Raw genomic sequence first — 19,532 nt, forward strand, 5'->3', positions numbered from 1 at the left:
GTTTTGGCTAGCACAGAGGAGTAGAAAAGGGTAGCTTGGAAGAATCATTATCAGAGGTTGCTTAACACTGAGTTTGATTGGGACGAGGATAATTTGTCTGATGATGATGTCGTAGAAGGGCCAGCTTTGCAGATTGAAACAGAATGTGTAGTGGAGGCTATTAGGAAATTGAAGATTGGCAAGGCTGCAGGAGTATCAGGTATTGTTGCAGAGATGGTAGAAGCATCTGGATATATTGGAGTTGAGCTTATTACAAGTCTTGCTAATCAGATTATAAAGGATGGTGCTATTCCGAGTGAGTGGCAGTCGAGTGTAATAGTGAATTGTTTCGAGGGCAAGGGTGATGCATTAGAAAGGGGTAACTATAGAGGTTTGAAGTTGGTTGATCATGTAATGAAAGTTATTGAAAGAGTGATTGATAAGTTACTTAGAGAAAGAATTGATATAGATAAGATGCAATTTGGTTTTGTTCCAGGGCGTGGCACTACAGATGCAATATTTTTACTCAGACAGCTTCAGGAAAAGTATTTAGGAAAGAGAAAGCATCTCTATTTTGCCTTTGTAGATTTAGAGAAAGCTTTTGATAGAGTGCCACGTAAAGTTATTTGTGGGCTATGAGAAAATTAGGTGTGGATGAGTGGCTAGTTACGATGGTTCAGTCTATGTACAGCAATGCTAGAAGTTGTGTCAGGATTAACGATTCACTTAGTGATGAATTTAGTGTAAATGTTGGTGTACATCAGGGTTCTGTACTTAGTCCTTTGTTGTTTATTCTAGTCTTAGAAGCGCTGTCGATGGAGTTCAGAACAGGTTGTCCATGGGAGTTATTGTATGCAGATGATTTAGTTCTCATAGCAGAGTCGATGGAAGAATTAGTTTAAAAGTTTGAGAAGTGGAAGAAAGGACTAGAAGAGAAAGGGCTGAAGGTAAACACAGCAAAGTCTAAAGTCATGATAAGTAGCATTGCAGCCAAGTGTGACCTTGTAGTTGGAAAGTGGCCTTGTGGAGTTTGCAGGAAAAGGGTTGGTAGTAACTCAATTTTTTGTCAGACTTGCAAGCATTGGGTACATAAGAAGTGCAGTAGTATTAGTGGAAGGTTAAGAGCTGGCATTACAGTTTGTATGCAAGCGTTGCAAAGGTGAGATTATAGAGAATGAAGTATTTCCAGCTTTAATGATGTACAACAGTGGCTCGTTAGAGATAGTTAAGAACTTCTGTTACTTAGGTGATATGTTGGGCAGTGAAGGGGGTGTTGGAAGAAGTGTTACTTGCAGGATAGGTTCTGCTTGGAAAAAGTTTAGAGAGTTACTTCCTTTATTGACTAGCAGAGTCCTGTCAATTAAGGTAAAAGGTAGGTTGTATGAGCCCTGTGTAAGAAGTGTTATGTTGTACGGTAGTGAGACATGGGCAGCGAAGCAGGAAGATCTTGACCGTTTAGAAAGGAATGATATGAGAATGGTTAGGTGGATGTGTAATGCCAGTCTGAGAGACAGAAAGAGTTTAGATGAGCTAAGAAGCAGGCTAAGTCTCCGTAGAATTAAAGATGTTATCCAGATAAGAAGATTGAATTGGCTGGGGCACTTGGAAAGAATGGAGGAGGATAATTGGGTAAGAAAGTGTAGAGACTAGTTCCTGGGGCAAAGCCCAGAGGCAGACCGAGAAAGACTTGGCAGGAGGTTATAAGGACAGACTTGATAGAGAGGAAGTTGAGTTTAGATCTAACACAGTCTAGATCAGATTGGAAGAGGGTCATTAATATACCCCGTCCAGCCCATGCTAGCATGGAAAACGGACGTTAAGCCGAGAATGATGATGAGGATGATAATATTGCACATTAACCTTTTGAGTGCTATAAAATAAGTTATTATCTGTCATTTTGGAAAAAGAAGATGAAAAAGAGAGGATTTTTAATTAAATTTTAAAGTTTTTTTTGTTTTTTTGTATTTTTTATATTTGAATAACCATTTCCGAACGGAACTTTTGCCATGTGTACCTTTATGCAACCTGTTTTGTGAAAAAAGGAAAAGAACACCAAAATAAATAAGAAAACACCTGATGACTCATCAGCAGATACAACTGTTTCGGGCAATTATTTCTAAATTGCACTGGATGCCCAGCAGGAGTAGCTAACTCCCACCGTCATAGCTGTGTTTGTTATTGGTATAATTAATGACAATTGTCACAAGTGAAAGGGTTTTAATGGTTTGTACCATAAGTCGAGTTTAAAAGACCAGCTACGAAACGATTTGTAATATAAAATGTCCAGCATAATAGTGTCATTTGTATAAACAATAGTATGAAAGTATAAATAATAATATAAATGAGATAGCAAGCCTTACCTGCAGCGTGAATGTCCAGCATTAAGTGCGTATTGAAATAAATAAGAAACTGTCACAGACAGCACGTAAAATAAATTAATGTTGCAAATATAAATAATATGATGGAGGAAATATAAATATATCATATGATAGAGGAATTACTGTCCAGCAGGTAAAAATGGTTTGATTTTGAAAAAACTATATGAATGAGCTATCCAGCAACAGATGAAAAATTATGGAACACGGCCTGCCATGAAATATTTGGCATAGATATGATGTGTGAATGGATCCAAAGACTTTATATAGTAAAGTGATGGCAATATAGACAAATTTGTGTAGCAAAACTATGTTCTTCCTATTGAGTTATTAATATTTCAATTATTTCTTCACTGTTTTTGTTATATTTATTAAAAACGGTATTGTAGCGACGCATTACTTTAATAATTTGTTTAGAGATCATGTTTTTATTTCCTCCTTGTTTGATCATTCTATGAAAAAAAGTATGGAAGCTCGGGAAATAAAGTCTTCGACTAGTAAGCAGCATTTGCCAATTCGTAAAAATTTGGAAAATATTGGTCCATAAAAGGTAGATGACGGTATATTGCTTTTTTCGATCTGGCATGCGTACTATATGGAATGGAAATTTTTCTCTTTTGTCGAAGAGTTTATATATGAAAATGTTGTCTTTTATTTTAATATCTAAATTTAGAAATGTAGCTTTGGTTCCACTATGTTCGACTTTCAGGTGTAGTTCTGGAGGGTAAATGGTGTTGTTGTTGTTGTTGTTGTTGTTGTTGTTGTTAACAATTTTTATACAGGATAAAGTTTTTCAATATATACAATATTACTATTAACAAACGTCTTTAAAAATAAAAGTTAAAATAAAATATAGTAAGGTAAAAATATATATTATATAAGCAATAAAAATAAAACTAGTTAAAAAGTCTTAAAATTAGCTAAAACTGCCGGATTGTGAGAAAGAATAAACAGCAAATGTCTGTTTTATGAAACTAACAGACTACAAATAAAATTTCACAACTGATGTAAAGTCTCCGCAGGAATAATAAGCACGTTAAATCAAACAGAACACTCTGTACTATCAAATGGAGTATAGGACTATCGGATATAAATCAAATCAAATCAAAGGTTAAAAATCTTCAAAACATATTTTCTAAACAAATTCAAATTTTCAATTTTACGAATATTTATTGGTAGCTCGTTGTATCGTGTAACACTCATTGAAAAGAAACCAGATTTTGCATATTTGAGTTTTGTGAAAGGAATTTGTAATTTATAACCATCAACCATCATTTCTTGTCCCCCTACCATGGGACTGTACTTTGAAGTAATCAATAAAGTTTGCACACGTTTTCCTTTCTAAACATTTTCGCACAAGTAGAATTGATTGTTTCTTTAATACGTTTTCAACAGGTAGTTGGCTTGTTCCAGTGACCGTTTTAGCTTCATTATCAATGGATTTAAGCTTATTTCTTTGAGTTTGGCTTAAATTTAAGTTTACCGTACAGTTGTATGTTATGCAAGGAAGAATCATTCCATTCGTTGAGATAAGTTTGGAGAAAAGACAACATACGTAATTTGGATACTGAACGCTTGTAGATTTTATCAAAATTAGTAGAGAGTAAAAGTGAGCTATCCAACGTAGTTCCTAAGTATTTGTATGTTTCGGTAGCCTGTATCTCAGTGTCATCAAATAACAAGGACATATTTTTACCAAAGGATGATAGTTTTTTCGAGGTACCAAAAAGCATAGTTTCGGTTTTGCCTTTATTTAAGTTGATAACTAGCTGGTTGATTTGGAAATATGTTGAAATCAACTTCAAGTCCTCATTTAGCTGGTACTCGATTGATTCCTTCTTCTTCCCCTCAACATACACCCAGGCCTTTTCAGGAAAATTTTAATACGTGTGTGCCAAAAAGCATGCCTCAAGTATTTAAGGTGTGTTTTTTGGTGTGCTGCACTGGTTAACTTCTTATAAAATATGTCATTTTGCAGGTGCTATTAATAGCACGCCTAAGCCATTTTGCGTGTGTGTGGAGGTGTGTGCGTGCTATTCATCTCCTGAAAAGGCCAGTACACCACAATGTCATCAGCAAAGTTCAAAGAATGCGTGTATTTTAAGCATTTCTCAAAGTCATTGAAATAAATCAAGAAAAGATGTGATCCCAAGATCGAGCCTGGGGCACTCCACAGGTGATCTTCATACGTTCTGATTTATACTATACAGTATTGCTCCCTATTGAAAAGGTAGTCAGCGAACCAATTTCGAGCAGAACCTCTGATTCCAACACTTTTCAACTTTTCCAGGAGAATTGAATGGTTTAAAGTGTCAAAAGCCTTTGATAAGTCAATATAAAGTGCACCTACCAAGTTGCCTTTGTCGACAGCTTTGCGAATATTGTCTGTCAGCAGGATGGTAGCTAGCTCAGTTGAACGTCTTTTCCGATAACCGAACTGATTTTCTGATGAAATGTTGTTATTCTCGAGGTAATCAGATAGTTGTTTATGGACAGCTTTCTCAAGGATTTTTGATAAGGAAGAAAGTACGGAAATCAGTCAATAATTGTTGTTGTTGTCGTTTGCACCTCCTTTGTGAATTGGGGTAATTTTCGCAATTTTCCACTCAGTTGGAACCAGTCCAGTGGAAATCGACATGTTGATGAGGTGAGTTAATGGACCCGATAAGGGTTGGGCTGCATCTTTCAGGATTCCTGGAGGTAGGTTGTCACAACCAGCAGCTTTTCCATTATTTCTTCATTATATATATTCTCCATTATTTATTGTACACAGATCATGTCCTGTGTTGTTGTATTTATATGCTCTGGGAGAACCCTCAGAGATTAATTTTTGAACAGATTGTTTTTCATAGAAGTACAAGAACAGGTTGGCCCAAAAGGGGGCGGGGTCAATACCCATGGGGATGCCAATATCTTGTTTAAAGACGAGATTGCCAATGGTAAAGAAACATTTAGAGATCAAGAATGAAACATGGTCTTTTAGACCCTGTTTGGTAAAAAAAAAATTGCTAACGCCTTTGTTTGTCCAATACACGGACGTATTTGAAAAACCTGTTTGTTTTGCTTTTTACAGTCGAAAAAGAAATCAATTATCTGTGATAATACATGAATTAAAAGGTTGTGAGGTATGTTGGTATATAGAGTGCTGAAATCAAATGTTTAGATGTTTTTCGCGTTACCTCGAGTATTTATTTTATCAATTTTATCAATAGTAGTAAAAGAATTTTGAACAACCCAAAGTTTATTAAACTGAGAATAAAAAATAGCTTTTTTATGAAAGCTTTCAACTTGAGCAAATATCAATTTAAATACCCTAGAAATTACATTAGTCACAGGTTTCGTGCTACAAGCCAATACATGGGTAGTGTATGTTGCTTATCCGTTATATGAAGACCGACTTTTTTGCATTGTTTGACATTCTCATTGAAGATGTTTTCCGCGGTATCGTTAACCTGGAAGTGTGTGTCACTTGCAACGGTTGTATGTATCCGTACTTCAGTTAGTCGATGTGATGCGTAGAAGATAGCAATGGAGCACTAACCCAATGGTCGATGGTTCAAATCCCGCTCGGTCCAAGTTTTCACTTTCGCCGATAGAGTTCACCTCCACTTCAGAAAATTGTATAATGTATATATATATATATATATATATATATATATATATATATATATATATATATATATATATATATATATATATATATATATATATATATATATATATATATATATATATATATATATATATATATATATATATATTAGAGAAAGAAAAAACACATGTATTAGGACAAAATATATTTCGGCTAACAAGCCTTCATCAGTTGTCAACTGATGAAGGCTTGTTAGCCGAAATATATTTTGTCCTAATACATGTGTTTTTTCTTTCTCTTATATATTATATACACATCACATGCATTGGCTTATACATTTTTATATATATATATATTATATATATATATGTATATGTATATGTATATGTATATGTATATGTATATGTATATGTATATGTATCTATACATATGTATATGTATCTATACATATGTATATGTATATGTATCTATACATATGTATATGTATATGTATGTCAAAACTGGCCAACAAGAATTTCTTTTGATGTCTACATTTTGATATAAGTTTATTTTTCTGGTTCAAAAGGTTGTTTCCTTTAGAGGTTAAAATTTCATACTTTTCGTTAAGGCAGATATTACAGTTTTTTGAATTGGGTTTATACGGGGAACATTTTTTGATAATTTTCCATCGAATTTTCAGTGTTTCTTTGTTCTTCTTTAATCGCCATACTTCTTTTGATAAAGCTGTATCATTCATGTATCGTTCTGTGTTGAATGATTTCTTATGGTTTGCGTAACGTTTTTTAAATGCCACTTCGCTAATGCCAATATAATTTGCCTCATACCGTGGATTTTCTTCAGACATCAGATTAGCTTGGTAAACAATGCATGGTGTTAGGCATTGGTGGTTTAGGGGACATTGTTCTTTTTTGATGCAGTTGCAGTTGTGTTCTTTTTGGGAAGGTTTGGTGTTAATAATGTTTTTATTATGGGCATGTATGTGTTGTTTCAAGTTAGGCACGCAACTGTAACTTACTTTAACATTGTTTCGGTTAAATATTTTGTGATACTTGTGTTTTTGAGTAAAATGTTTGTCGATTAGCGATAAAAATTGCTTTGCGATTCTTGTTTTAACATTTACGCTGTAGGGGGGATTAAACCAAATTATATTTCTTTTTCTGTTTTTTTTGTTATTGTTTTTTGTTTTTTTGTGTATGTAAGTTTTTTGAAATAACCTTGTTTAAGTTGAAGGTACAATCCAAATAGTTTACAATTTTCATGTTACTCTGGATTGTTATTGATAATCCACATTCTTTAAATGTTTTTTGGATGTCTTTCTTAATTTTCTCTAGTTGTGGTCCACTTTTCTGCTTAAACACGGCTAATCCATCGTCTATTTCCGTATAGTATATATATATATATAGATGTAGATGTAGATGTAGAAGTTCTTATTAAACAGATACCATTAGAAATATAAATACATGCTCAACATCATTTTACTTTGCCCGATGATGGGAGAAGGATCTCCCGAAACATCGCCTACTAAACTATCATGTTCAAGAAATGATAAACTTTCCACAGTAATATGAATACTGAACAGACAAACCGAAATAATATCTTCAATAATATTCTTATGTAGTTCGTATAATCCGTATCCAAAACTTTGTATCGATTTATTAAATCTTTCGTCTAGTTATATCTTTAATAAAAACTTTTTCGTATTATCAAAATTACAAGTTCGTATAAAGTTTGTATCATTTAAAAATAAAGTTAGTATCATTTCAAAGACGTTCGTGTAATTTGCTTATATGAAGTTCGTTTATTCGCTATAATTGGATATTATCTATAGTCTTTATTTTGAAATTTTTTTCAACAATAATTATAAAGTTCGTTTTGTTATACGAACTTCGTTTCGTAATTCGAACTTCGTTTATTTTAATTGGACGTACTATCTTCAGGGATCTTAAATATTGCCGTAGATCGTTTAAAAATCAAGAAATTGAGGTCGTGGAAAGAAAAAAGTCCGTCGTAGATCATTTAAAAATCATGAAACAGGGATCATAAAAAGCAAAAAGTGCACCATAGATCATTTAAAAATTATGAAAACGGGATCATAGAAAGCAAAAAGTGCGCCGCAGATCGTTTAAAAATTATGAAAACGGGATCGTAGAAAGCATAAAGTTCACTGTAGATCGTTTAAAATTCATAAAAACCGCATCGTAGAAAGCAAAAAGTTTGTTGTAGATCAATATAAATATCATGAAATCAGGATCGTAAAAAGCAAAAAGATAGCTGTAGATCGTTTAAAAATCATGAAAAGGGAATCGTAGAAAGCGAAAAAATCATTGTAGATCGGTTAAAAATTGAAAACCGCATCGTAGAAAGCGTAAAGATTGTCATAGATCGTTTAAAAATCATGAAAAGGGAATCGTAGAAAGCGAAAAAATCATTGTAGATCGGTTAAAAATTGAAAACCGCATCGTAGAAAGCGTAAAGATTGTCATAGATCGTTTAAAAATCATGAAAAGGGAATCGTAGAAAGCGAAAAAATCATTGTAGATCGGTTAAAAATTGAAAACCGCATCGTAGAAAGCGTAAAGATTGTCATAGATCGGTTAAAAATTGAACAAACTTCAAAAGTATTTTTGAAGTTTGTTTTAAGATCATATAGCAATTTACTTCGTCCAAGGTACGTATCATTTCTTTATGTATGATAAAAAACTTTGTTTAAGTTTGTATCCTGTATTAAAAAAGTTTTTATAAACTTCGTTTATATTTTTTTATTTTTCGTATGACATGCGTTTAACGAAACAAAGTACTTCGTAGCGTTCATATAATTATATACAAAAACATACCAACAATTGAGACAATCCCTTATAAAAAATACTTCGCAAATGTCATATTTGTAAAAGTTCAGTGTCTCCAGAGTGCGCCCCCATGGTGGCCACACAAGGGGGAATTTGCGATTTTATAAGTTCAGATTTAATGAAAATGCATTTTCAGCATATTTGAACACTGTAATGGTATGACATATTTGAATGATTTTATAGTTTATTTTACAGTTTTCTTTTCTCCAGCGAGGGATTTATAGACCAAAACAAAGTTGCAGGTACAGGACGTACCTGCAATCAGCACACACATAGTGCTCGGCGATCACGATGTCTGGACATTTTATTTTTGTTTTCAGTTCTTATTACATATTTTTATGGTGGACGAGTTACTAATAACTTCTTTCCCGAAAAAATAATAATAAGAGAAGTGGCAGAAGTTGTAAGGAACTAAATGTTGAGGAAAGCGAACCAAAAAGTTGTCAAATAATTTCCTGTTTATTGCAGAAAACATCAAACTTAAAAAAAATTATGAAAATTTACTGTCATTGTCTTCTTCACTTTCCAGGTCGAACAAAGTGACAGCAGTGATGTCCATCACTTATTGCTTGCTCCGTCTGTAACACTTCTTCTCTTAGAGGGATATTTACGGCGTTTATCAGCATTGAATCTTCAAACTTTTCTGTGTACCAAATTTGATTATAATGATCTGGATTAAAGTTGGTTGTATTAACACCTTCCTCGCCAACTGCCAGTTGTAATTCGAGCAGTTCCTGAGCTAATCTATTCCGCGAATCCGTTTTGATTAACATCAACAACTTTACATAAAATGAATTTAATTTTTGTATGAAATATGTGCAAAAAGTGTTTTTATTACTTTAGAATGGAACATTTGTATTCAAAAATAAATTCTATAGAACTACCAGGTCCTGCTGGTGGCATGTGAAACGCTAATCCTAATAATTATTTATTAAATAATAAATTGAAAAACACCACACTTTCGATCAAGCATATATTGACATATTTATCATGCTTAAAGAGAGAATATAACTCGTTTCCAGGATCCATTTACAAATGGAGCCAGAATCAAAATGTTTTTGTCGTTTTCGTTAAATTTAATTTAGAAAATAAAACTTGTTAATAATTTATTGAATGTCATCTTTAATCATTTAAATTTTTACTCAGTGTTTTATTTAGACTATATGTTTTTACTATTTCCTAAAAATAAAGGCCTTAATATATAATAAAATCATTTTAACTTAAGACCAAAATTGCTGAGTCTGCAGAAATTTCTATTAAAAAATGTATCATAAACAAGAAAAAAATCAGCGTCTACGAGCTCCAACTCTTTACAATCTCGTTACTTTTCATCAGCTTCTGTTTTTAAATGAAGCTTGGGTTAACCCTGTTAAAACGGTGTGCGAATTTTTTTTGTTCATTCATATTTTTTTAACCTAGCCTTTCTTTGTTAGCATTCCCTGCTGCATTGAACGCTGTTAAAATATATTCTGAATAAAAAGATTTCCGCCCACCGTATCATCGCTGCATGGTTCACCAAGCATGTCTGTAGATTTTAAAGTAAAACGAAAATGCTATCAATGTCAGGAAAACGAGCAGCGCAGGTAAACGAGAAAAAAAAACAATAAAAAAAGGACCATAGAAAAAAAGGAAAAAGATCCAAAAGCAACACTCTTAGAAGAAATGCGATTAATGAAGATTTTAAATGCAGATTAATGAAGATTTATGATTTTAGAAAAAGGAAGTTGGATTGGAAATAGAATAAAGTCCCCATTATGCATATCCAAAAGAGGTACTGGATTATATTAGATTTATTGTACCACGTCATGATACTCTTCAATCATTTTGACGCCATAATTTTCAATGGCGTGCGATGGTGTGTGCTCATTTTTGTTCCATTTTTTTCTTGAGTAATCATAGAACTCGCATACAGCAACAATAATTTTGCCATGTTTTGAAAAGCAGGTAATTTGTTGCGACGAAACTAAAATGTGCAATGCCTTCATTATTCATTATTTTTGAAAAAAAAATTATGCGACGTAGCAACAGAACGAAGAAAAGTTATAAAACGCGCATGTTACAGTCATAAAACTCTTTAGTTAATAACATTTTTGTAAATATTTTTGTAAATGTAAATATTATTTTATTTTTAGATTTTTCAAAAAATATATATCATTAAACATTAAACTGTTTTTTTTATAAAAAAAATTTCCTCACGTTATTATTGTTGCTTCGATCTTTAAACATCCCCCAAAAACAAAAAGAAAACTAGCTTTGTGACGTCCTGTTTCTATGGCGATATTTTAAAATTATACAGATTGTTGTCTGAGTTATAAAGCAATGTTTGTTGAAAAAAATTTAGAAAGCAAAGTCTGCATGTGGCAATTGATTACAATAACTATAATTAGATAACATGCTGACTCTGTGCTTGCGAAAGAACATGCTGGAAGTGATTTCATATAACGAAAGTAGCAAAAGCAATTAAAGAAGTAAGAGACAGAAAAGTTGAACTTAAAATTATTTTTTTATTTTTTTTTAATTTAAAAATAGCAACTAAATTAAAAAAAAATTTAATGGTGAATTAAAATTAAATTCTTATGTTTTTCTGTAATATAACTCGCGAGTAACATGATATATATTTTTAAAGATTTACTTGCGAGTAGTTTATTTATTGCGTACTCGCGTTATTAAAAAGATTACTCTTATTTATTTTACTCGCACTCACATTCGCATTGTACACTCAGTCTGAATTATTTTAATCGCATTTATTTGTACTCGTACTCTCAAAGATGTGTTGCTTTACTCGCGATCGGCACTGATTATTCCCCTACGCATTCATTGAACAGAATATTATTTTTTTTAGTGTGCGATTAGCGCACGCCTGAGGTATTTAGTGTTTTTCTTGGCGTGCGAAGATCAAACAGGAGCATTTAAACATGGCATGTATGGGCGTGTGCACGTGCGATCGCACGCCCTTCCTGACGAGGCCTGATACGTGAAATTGTCAGTCTTCCTTGACAACCGATCCTCCTTCCTTCCGTTAGTTTTTTACCTAGATTAGTATGATACATTTCTTATACTGCTGTGACTGGATGTGGTTATTTTTAAAAACTTTTCTGCCTCAAATTTTCTTATTAATGGATAATAATAATATTTTTGGGATGATGGTGATGTTTACATTGTAAACTGTAGATGTATAGTACGATGCAGGAAAAGTAACTATAATAATTGACTGACGTTATTTTATTCTTATAATTTATGCATTTAATAAAGTACAACTTACCTTTTATTTTCTTACAATTTCGCGAAGACCGGTTCCCATGTGTTTTGTAACGTAGGCCGTGCATTCTTTTTCAGTGTATACTGATGGTCCGTAAGGTTGATCATTATTCACATTGTTGTATGATTTGCTATCACCATCACAAATGTACACTTTATAGTGCAATCCTAATTTTTCAATTGAACGATGAAATAATGTTATAACGTCATCGCTCTCCATGGACTAAAAAACACCAACAAAACGTGGACTAAAAACACACAAAAAACGTAGAAGACACCAAAAAATGGAAACGGCTAACAAAATCTAAACACCTCAGACTGGAGCTTAATTTTCTGTTTCTCCTAACATACCTGTGCAGATCCTTCATAATTTTTCAGACATTGGTCTTCGTGTTTTACATAATTCTAATAAATCCACCATATTTATCTCTATTTGTTTTTCTTCTCTTCCATTTTGTCACACTTCCGACATTTTGATGTCTTGTAAATTACATCCAGAATTTTTGCAGTCTCTTCAAAACACACATTGGATATTCTATCCCGGGAAGACCATCCTCGTGTCCCCCATGACCCATCTATACTAATGGACACATCAATCGTTGTGTTTTTTATTTTGTTATCTTCCATGTAGGGAATTTCAATCTCTAAGGTATTGTTTTGCTGTAAAAGCTTCATGTCGTAGATTTTTTTTCAATAATTTATCAGCCTCTTCACTTATTTTTGTAGTATTTTTTTGTACCACGCAATTCGCTTTCTTGGCACGAAAGGATGACTTTCTCTTTTCCTACAACTCATGTCAATTTCCAACTTCATTCATTACAATATCATTTTTTTGTATAGGTTCTCTTATTATGCAGAATCTTAAATGCTAAAACAATATCCCATCCTAGACAATTTCCCGACTATGTTTATATGAGAACTCATTAATTATTTATATAGGTCTTGATTTAAAGATAGCTCGCTGAAACTCAATTTTGTTGGTGAATGATAATAGTAATATGTCAATAAAATTGTGACAGAAGCGTTATAATAGCAATTATATAGATATATAGCTTTATTAAGTAAGCTTTAGTAGCTAAATATGTAAAAAAAAAAAAATTCGGATTTTAAAAGGGTTACTGCCGCCTTAAGAAAGTATTAATTAAAACAGCTCCTACTAACACAATTTTTTTCCAGAAAATTTACTCTATCGAACAACGATAAGCTCTCACTTCCGATTTCATGCATTCAGCAATTAAAAATAAACTTTAAAGGATCTAAGTTTTAAAGTGCCGTATCTTTAACGAAAAACAACCTTAAGTTGTTACAAACTCAATGCACCATTTTCTTGCACAGACTTGGGGTAAGGGAAAAGGGGGCGAAACAAGTGCATTTAAAAAAGGTAACCTTGCTAAAAGATAATCGATGAGCGTTCAAGAAGATGTCAGTCCCACAAAGAATACACCTATAAATCATAGTTGTTTCCTACGCTGACCTAAGATATTTAGGGACTAATTCATTGCTTGATGTAATGCTTTGCATAAATGTAAGAAAATGCTAGAATTCGCATCGCATTGTTGCGGATGAATTATTAACAACAGAAGAGTCAAGGACAAATCTAAGTTTACAAAACAAAATAAGAGTGTACTTTAAGGCATGAAATTTTTGCGGTTTCTGGGTCAGATCCTAAAAATCGCAAAATTTAAATGTCACGAAAAATGGATTTAGACATGAACCACCAAATTAAAATGCCACAAAAAATGCAATTTTGACCCAAAAAACTATTTTTTAACACCGATGAAAAAATGGTTTTAGAATTTCGCCGAAAAAAATTTGGGCTGTAGCATTCTTTCATACATCAACTGAAACAGATGTCTGCCCATTCTCGGAAATGACAGATGACGAGCGACAACTCCTGGGATATGGGCCTTGTGCATCCAATGATGACAGTGATAACAAAGATGACAATGTTTTCGAGTCACAACGAAACTTCACCAACTTATTTGCTGAATTCACAGAATAATTGTTATAATAACCAAGTAAAACGTTTGCTACAAAAATAAATGCATGTAACTCTTTGTTTTTATGTCTGTGTTAACTAATTTCGACACATTCATTCCTCAAACCGCGAAATTAAATGCCGCAAAATTGGAATTCAATGTCATTTCGTAAGCAGTCCTCATCAATTTTAAAAAGTCTTTATGGGCTTGGTCTGTTTTGCTCAAAGCAGTGCGTATATCGGGAACAATTGGTCATTTTCTGACTATTCCTTGAAACTGTTCCTCTTCAGGTTGTCTGCTATACAATAAACAAGCTGCTTTATGCATTTTCCTTTCCAAATGACGATCTATGTAAAGTGTAACAGAATTCAAAGCATTCCGGAGTTGGAACAAGAATCACGTCGCAAGATTTAATCTGGGGGTCTAAGATAAGTTACGGTTCTGTAGTTCTTAATACATTCTGAATTTTAAACATTATAGCTTAAAATTAATTTGCTTTTTTTTGACTGATTAGCACGGAAACTATGAAAGCAGCCTATTTTCTTTTAAAAAATGACGTGCATAACTGGTGAATTAACTAAAAACAAAACAAAAATGTACCTGGTGTTTGTGCCTTCCGTAACATCTTGCACCAAATTTTTGTTACTGTTGATTTTCCATATACAGTCTCAAGTTCATGGCCTATTATATTTTCTTTTTTCCAAGATAAGAATGTACATAAGTCTATGGAAATATATTTTTTTTTAAGCAGTAGCCATCTTTTAATGAAATGCCACATGTAACTAATTTTACTGTGACTTTTTAAATAAACATGGACTCTTCCTTGTGGATACATTTTCAATATGTATACTGATAAAAGAAAGTGATGGATTGTTCTACTTAGAACTCTCTACAATGTCTTTTGTTTGATTGAACAAAAAATTTTATGCAGCACTTCATTCAAACAAAATCTGCTTGAACAAAGAGAATATTTTATTATAAAAACGCACAACACTTCATGTAAACAAAGCCTGTCAGCATTTTTTCAGTGCGTTTTTACTACCGTTAAACGGTAGTAAAAACTCAATCTTGAAATTGAAAATGAATAAAGTAAAAAATATTTGAGGTAAAAAAATCCTTATTTATTTCAATTTTCATCGTGTTGGACCTCGGATGAGGATAAAGAATCTAAACAATAACTAAGGTAGATATTTATTAGTGGTACATTTTAATGTAGATAAGGAATTATGAATAAGGTGTTTGAATACGGAGTTATGAATGGGTTGGAATAGTTCAGTTCTATATGGGGTGTGATATAAGTATAGCTAGGCGGGTGATAAAACACACGCCCTAGTTTCAAACAGCGTGTTGAGAGGCGTTAGCATGCATTCGCAAGCTATTCAGGACCAAGACTGCATTATTAGTACTATATGCACAAAAAAGAGTTCATAGAAAACTTTATTTAAACATTGTTGTTCACCTTATTCCAGCTACGGCAAATTTTTTGCTGTTGTAGTGCAGCGTCTTACATCCAGCCAACTGCCAAAGTTTAATTAAAATTGCTTTTGCCATAATTTTTAGATTTTCAAGGATGGCATACTATATGCATATTTTGATCTTTTTGTTTGGTTCTCTGTAATTAAAATTGTTTGCTTTGTTTTAATTGTTTTGTTTATTTTTTCTGTTTTAGCTTGACTTTTACTTTAGCGATGCAAACCTGCACCATGATAGATTTTTTCGCAAAGAAATAGAGACAAATACTGAAGGCTGTAAGAAATTTTATTTAAAGATTTCTGTATAGCATATTGTAATCTTTGTCCTTTAAATGAAACAACGGATAATTAGTGATTGATGGTTAGTAAGATTTTAGAGATCATTAGTGAATGCACTACAGTCTAAAATCATGATTAGTGGCGTTGAAGCCAGTTGTGACCTTATAGCGGGAAACTGGATTTGTGGAGTTTTCAGGAAATGGGTAGGTAGTAAGGGACCTTCTCCAAGATCGTTCAGTTTTGATACGAATTGAAACGATTTGGAAATTGTAGGGAAATCGTTTAAATATTTTTTTTACATCGTTTTATAATCCTATCATGAAACAAATTAAATGTTTCACGTTTTTGTATAAACAAGGTGAAAATGAAACGATTTGAAACTATCTTGAAACGATTGGGAAAAAATTCTGAAACAATTTGATACGATTGTCAAAATATCATTTGTGATACGATGTAAGGTGTATGAAGTAATTAAAACGTATTTTGAAACTATGTTGAAGCAATTAGAAAGCAATAAAATTGCATATAAATGTAAAATTATTGTTTCTCTTTTCTCTTTTTTTATTCAACACAACATTGACATCATCAACAACATCTTCTATTGTAAATATCGTAAAACAGTTTTTTTAAACTTAAAAATAAACAGTTTTTTTGAAGCTAACAATTTCCTTTAAAATGGAAAATAATTCAGAAACTTATGAAACTGGCGATGGTGACTGGAGGTTCGACAGTGTTTCGAACACAGAACATAGTAACAAAGAGAAAGTTAAACAACTTTATTGAGGTTTAGATTTATTTAAATTCAGTACTGCACCGTTGTTTTGTTCTTGTTTATTTTTTATATATCATGTAGGTCAATTAATAAAAAACATAAAGAACTTTTTAAGATCTTTTAAACATCTAAAAACATTCAGCATTCTTAAATCATATTAAACAATTTCATGTTTTGAAACAGGTACAATTTTACTCGCAATCGCTATGACGTCAATGAACAGCTGGTTTATACAGAAAAAAATTTAACAACGTTCTTCTTTTGTTTAAATTGTTAAGACATATTTTTTTGGTTCAGCCAGGATGTTTCTTAACTTTAAACGGATTCCTGCATTAAAAATGATATTTTTATATGTTGTGGAGAATAAAAAGTTGTGTATCAAGTCCTTTCAAATTTTTTTAAAATCTTTTTTTGTTCTAAAGTTATTTAAAATTTTAATTATTCAAAAACTGGGATCCTATAATGTCATAGGAAAGTTTTGAAAAATGCTGACATTATATTTATACCTGTAATTAAAGATGAAATCATTCTTAAACAACAAAACTTTACACATGTCATGATATCATCCAGAGCATAAGTCCACAGGTCAATGTAATGATCTCACAATGGGGAGAAAAGTTTTGATATCGCTTTTTGGGCTAAAAGATAGCTTGTGATACACTGTTCTTAAAAAAAAGCTGTTAAATTATTATAACCTTAAAAATGACGTCACAGCCTCGATTTCAACTTTCCTTTCCAATTTGTTTTACTTGTATTTATTAAAAGATACGGCCCAAGGCAACTTTTAACAGCTTTTTTGTAAGTCCCTGATATATCAGGCACATATTGCAACAGATAAAATATTTACAGGTTCGCCCATAGTAAGAACACTGTTTTCTGTCATTATATCAAATATTTCGTCAAAATTGAGCATTTTCTTTCACATTTGACGACAGTGTCGAGAATATGTCAAGCTTTACCATATTGTTAGCAGAAGCGCAAAAATTAAAAATGGTAGCTTACAGCGGTAAAATATAAACAAGCATTATTTTTGCTGTACAATAGCTACAGTATTGGAACTTTTTTTTCAATGTGTTGTTATGAGAGCAGAAATAATACACAGTACACATAGTATAAGTTATCGTCACAAAGATGTACATTTTAAGGATTTTTTTGCTATGTTTCTGTATCAGACGTCAATAACTATTAAATCTCTAACAAAAAGGCCAGGCGCTTAATGCATTTGTTGGAAAATTTAAAGAGATGGGTGAAAGCAGGTTTAGGTATCTGGAGGAGTCCAGTTTCAATATCACGGCAACAAATATTACTCTTAAAAAAATTCCACCCCAAATAAATGACATTACATATATGAAAGAAACAGTTGAGTTAATTCTTAAGAGTGCCAATAATAAATGGGATTAAATATAATGATACACTGTTTACTAAAATTTTGACAAAAGTTATCAGCTGAAAAGAAAAGAGAATTAAGGCAAAAGATACAAAAATTAAAAAATGCCTGGAAGAAAAATGTTTTGGTCAAGGCAAAGTCACGGATACAATTTTGGGAATCAGACAGTCCAAAATCTACCTGCAAAAAAGCAAAATCCATTCAATATCTTGAGAATAAAGGAAAACCAGTGTAAAGAATGATTTATAGCTATATATTAGAGCAATTTATAAATATATATATTTGTTATATACATCTATATATAAATATAATGTACAACAACAAATGTGTCAAACAAATTTAAAACTAATTTTAGAACAAGTTAAAAACATAATGGGATTCATGATTTTGTTAAAATGAAATATAACACTTACAGTTAGTTTGATCCTGTCCAACTAGATTGATACTTTGGTGATACTTCTGTTGATATAAACTCAGCGTCCCATGCAGCTGTATTAGTTAGATAACTATTAATGAGAAGATACAACTATCAATCTCCCCTCTTTCTTTATTTGTGTCAACTCCATTGGCTGGTCATCCTCTTTATCATCTGCAATTATTCACTTGCAACATAAACTTGATATACATCGGTAAACCATGGTCGAAGGAGAAAAGTAACATTCTGGATCTAACCAATGAAATACTTTCTAGAACTGGATGTTTATCTATGTACAATGGGGCCAGCAACATAATTATCTCCAGATCTTTGTGAACAAATAAATGAACAAAAATCCAAAATGTTTGTCTATATACAGTAGGGTCAACAGCACATCCCCTTCAAGCTGGAATGGTGTGTGGAAGCTGGCCATTCTTAATTTTTAAACCGTTTTTTCAGAAGCTTCCAAGATGCTCCACGTTTGGTGAGTGCATCACTGATTTGCATTGAACCTTCTATCCATGTAACTTTAATGTCACCTTCTTCCACCATTTCTCTCAAGGCACAGATTTCTAGTCTCAGACGTTTGTCTGATGGTTGCTTTGTTGAACCAAGTGCTTCGTATAATGAGCGACTGTCGGTTATAGCATAGACTTGAAGCTGTTGATGTTTTAATAAGAGATTACTGACCATGTTAGAAACGAAGAGTGCCAATTTTCAGCCGTCACACATTGCTAATGTTTCAGCAGCCAATGCTGACCTTACAACACGTTTGAGTCGAGTAGAATTCCACGCTAGTGTGCAACATCTTTGGAACTTATCACACAGAAGAACTATCTGGCCATCTTGACTTCCAGCATTTGGTAAACTATTGAAGCTGCCATCTGCATAGACTTGGATGTGAATTGAATTATAATCAAGGCAGGGGAATGTCATGAATAATGGATTATTTTGGACTTTAGTGATGACTTTGTTAGCATCAATGACATCTGTGAATGTAGCTTCTTTGATTCTCCCAGACAAGTATGGGTTTGGACATGCATGATAGCCAGCTCAATTGGCCAATGATGGATCTCAGTTCTCCTCTAACATTTTCATTAACAGGTGTATGTTTGTCCATTTTTGATGGTAACCTGATCTTTTTAATTGAGGATGCAAAGTTGTTTTGAGAGAGCGTC

At 32.6% G+C, this 19,532-nt stretch overlaps 1 protein-coding gene across 6 annotated transcripts in view; it reads left to right on the forward strand.

Moving 5' to 3' along the window:
• The window catches only part of LOC130641624 (la-related protein 7-like), a 71,028-nt gene that overhangs the window by 4,048 nt on the left and 47,448 nt on the right, over positions 1-19,532 (forward strand). For 5 of the 6 annotated variants that reach the window (XR_008982485.1, XR_008982484.1, XR_008982486.1 and 2 more), the window contains one exon: positions 15,699-15,777. Coding sequence is in view for 1 of the 6 variants with exons in the window: in XM_057448498.1 (XP_057304481.1) it covers positions 15,699-15,777 (79 nt within the window). In the remaining 5 variants the exon portion in view is untranslated. Of the gene's footprint in view, positions 1-10,225; positions 10,564-15,698; positions 15,778-19,532 lie in introns of all 6 variants that reach the window. The other variant, XR_008982488.1, reaches the window with a different exon arrangement.

Source organism: Hydractinia symbiolongicarpus, chromosome 4, assembly GCF_029227915.1.
Source record: "Hydractinia symbiolongicarpus strain clone_291-10 chromosome 4, HSymV2.1, whole genome shotgun sequence".
In the NCBI taxonomy this organism is placed as follows: Eukaryota; Metazoa; Cnidaria; class Hydrozoa; order Anthoathecata; family Hydractiniidae; genus Hydractinia; species Hydractinia symbiolongicarpus.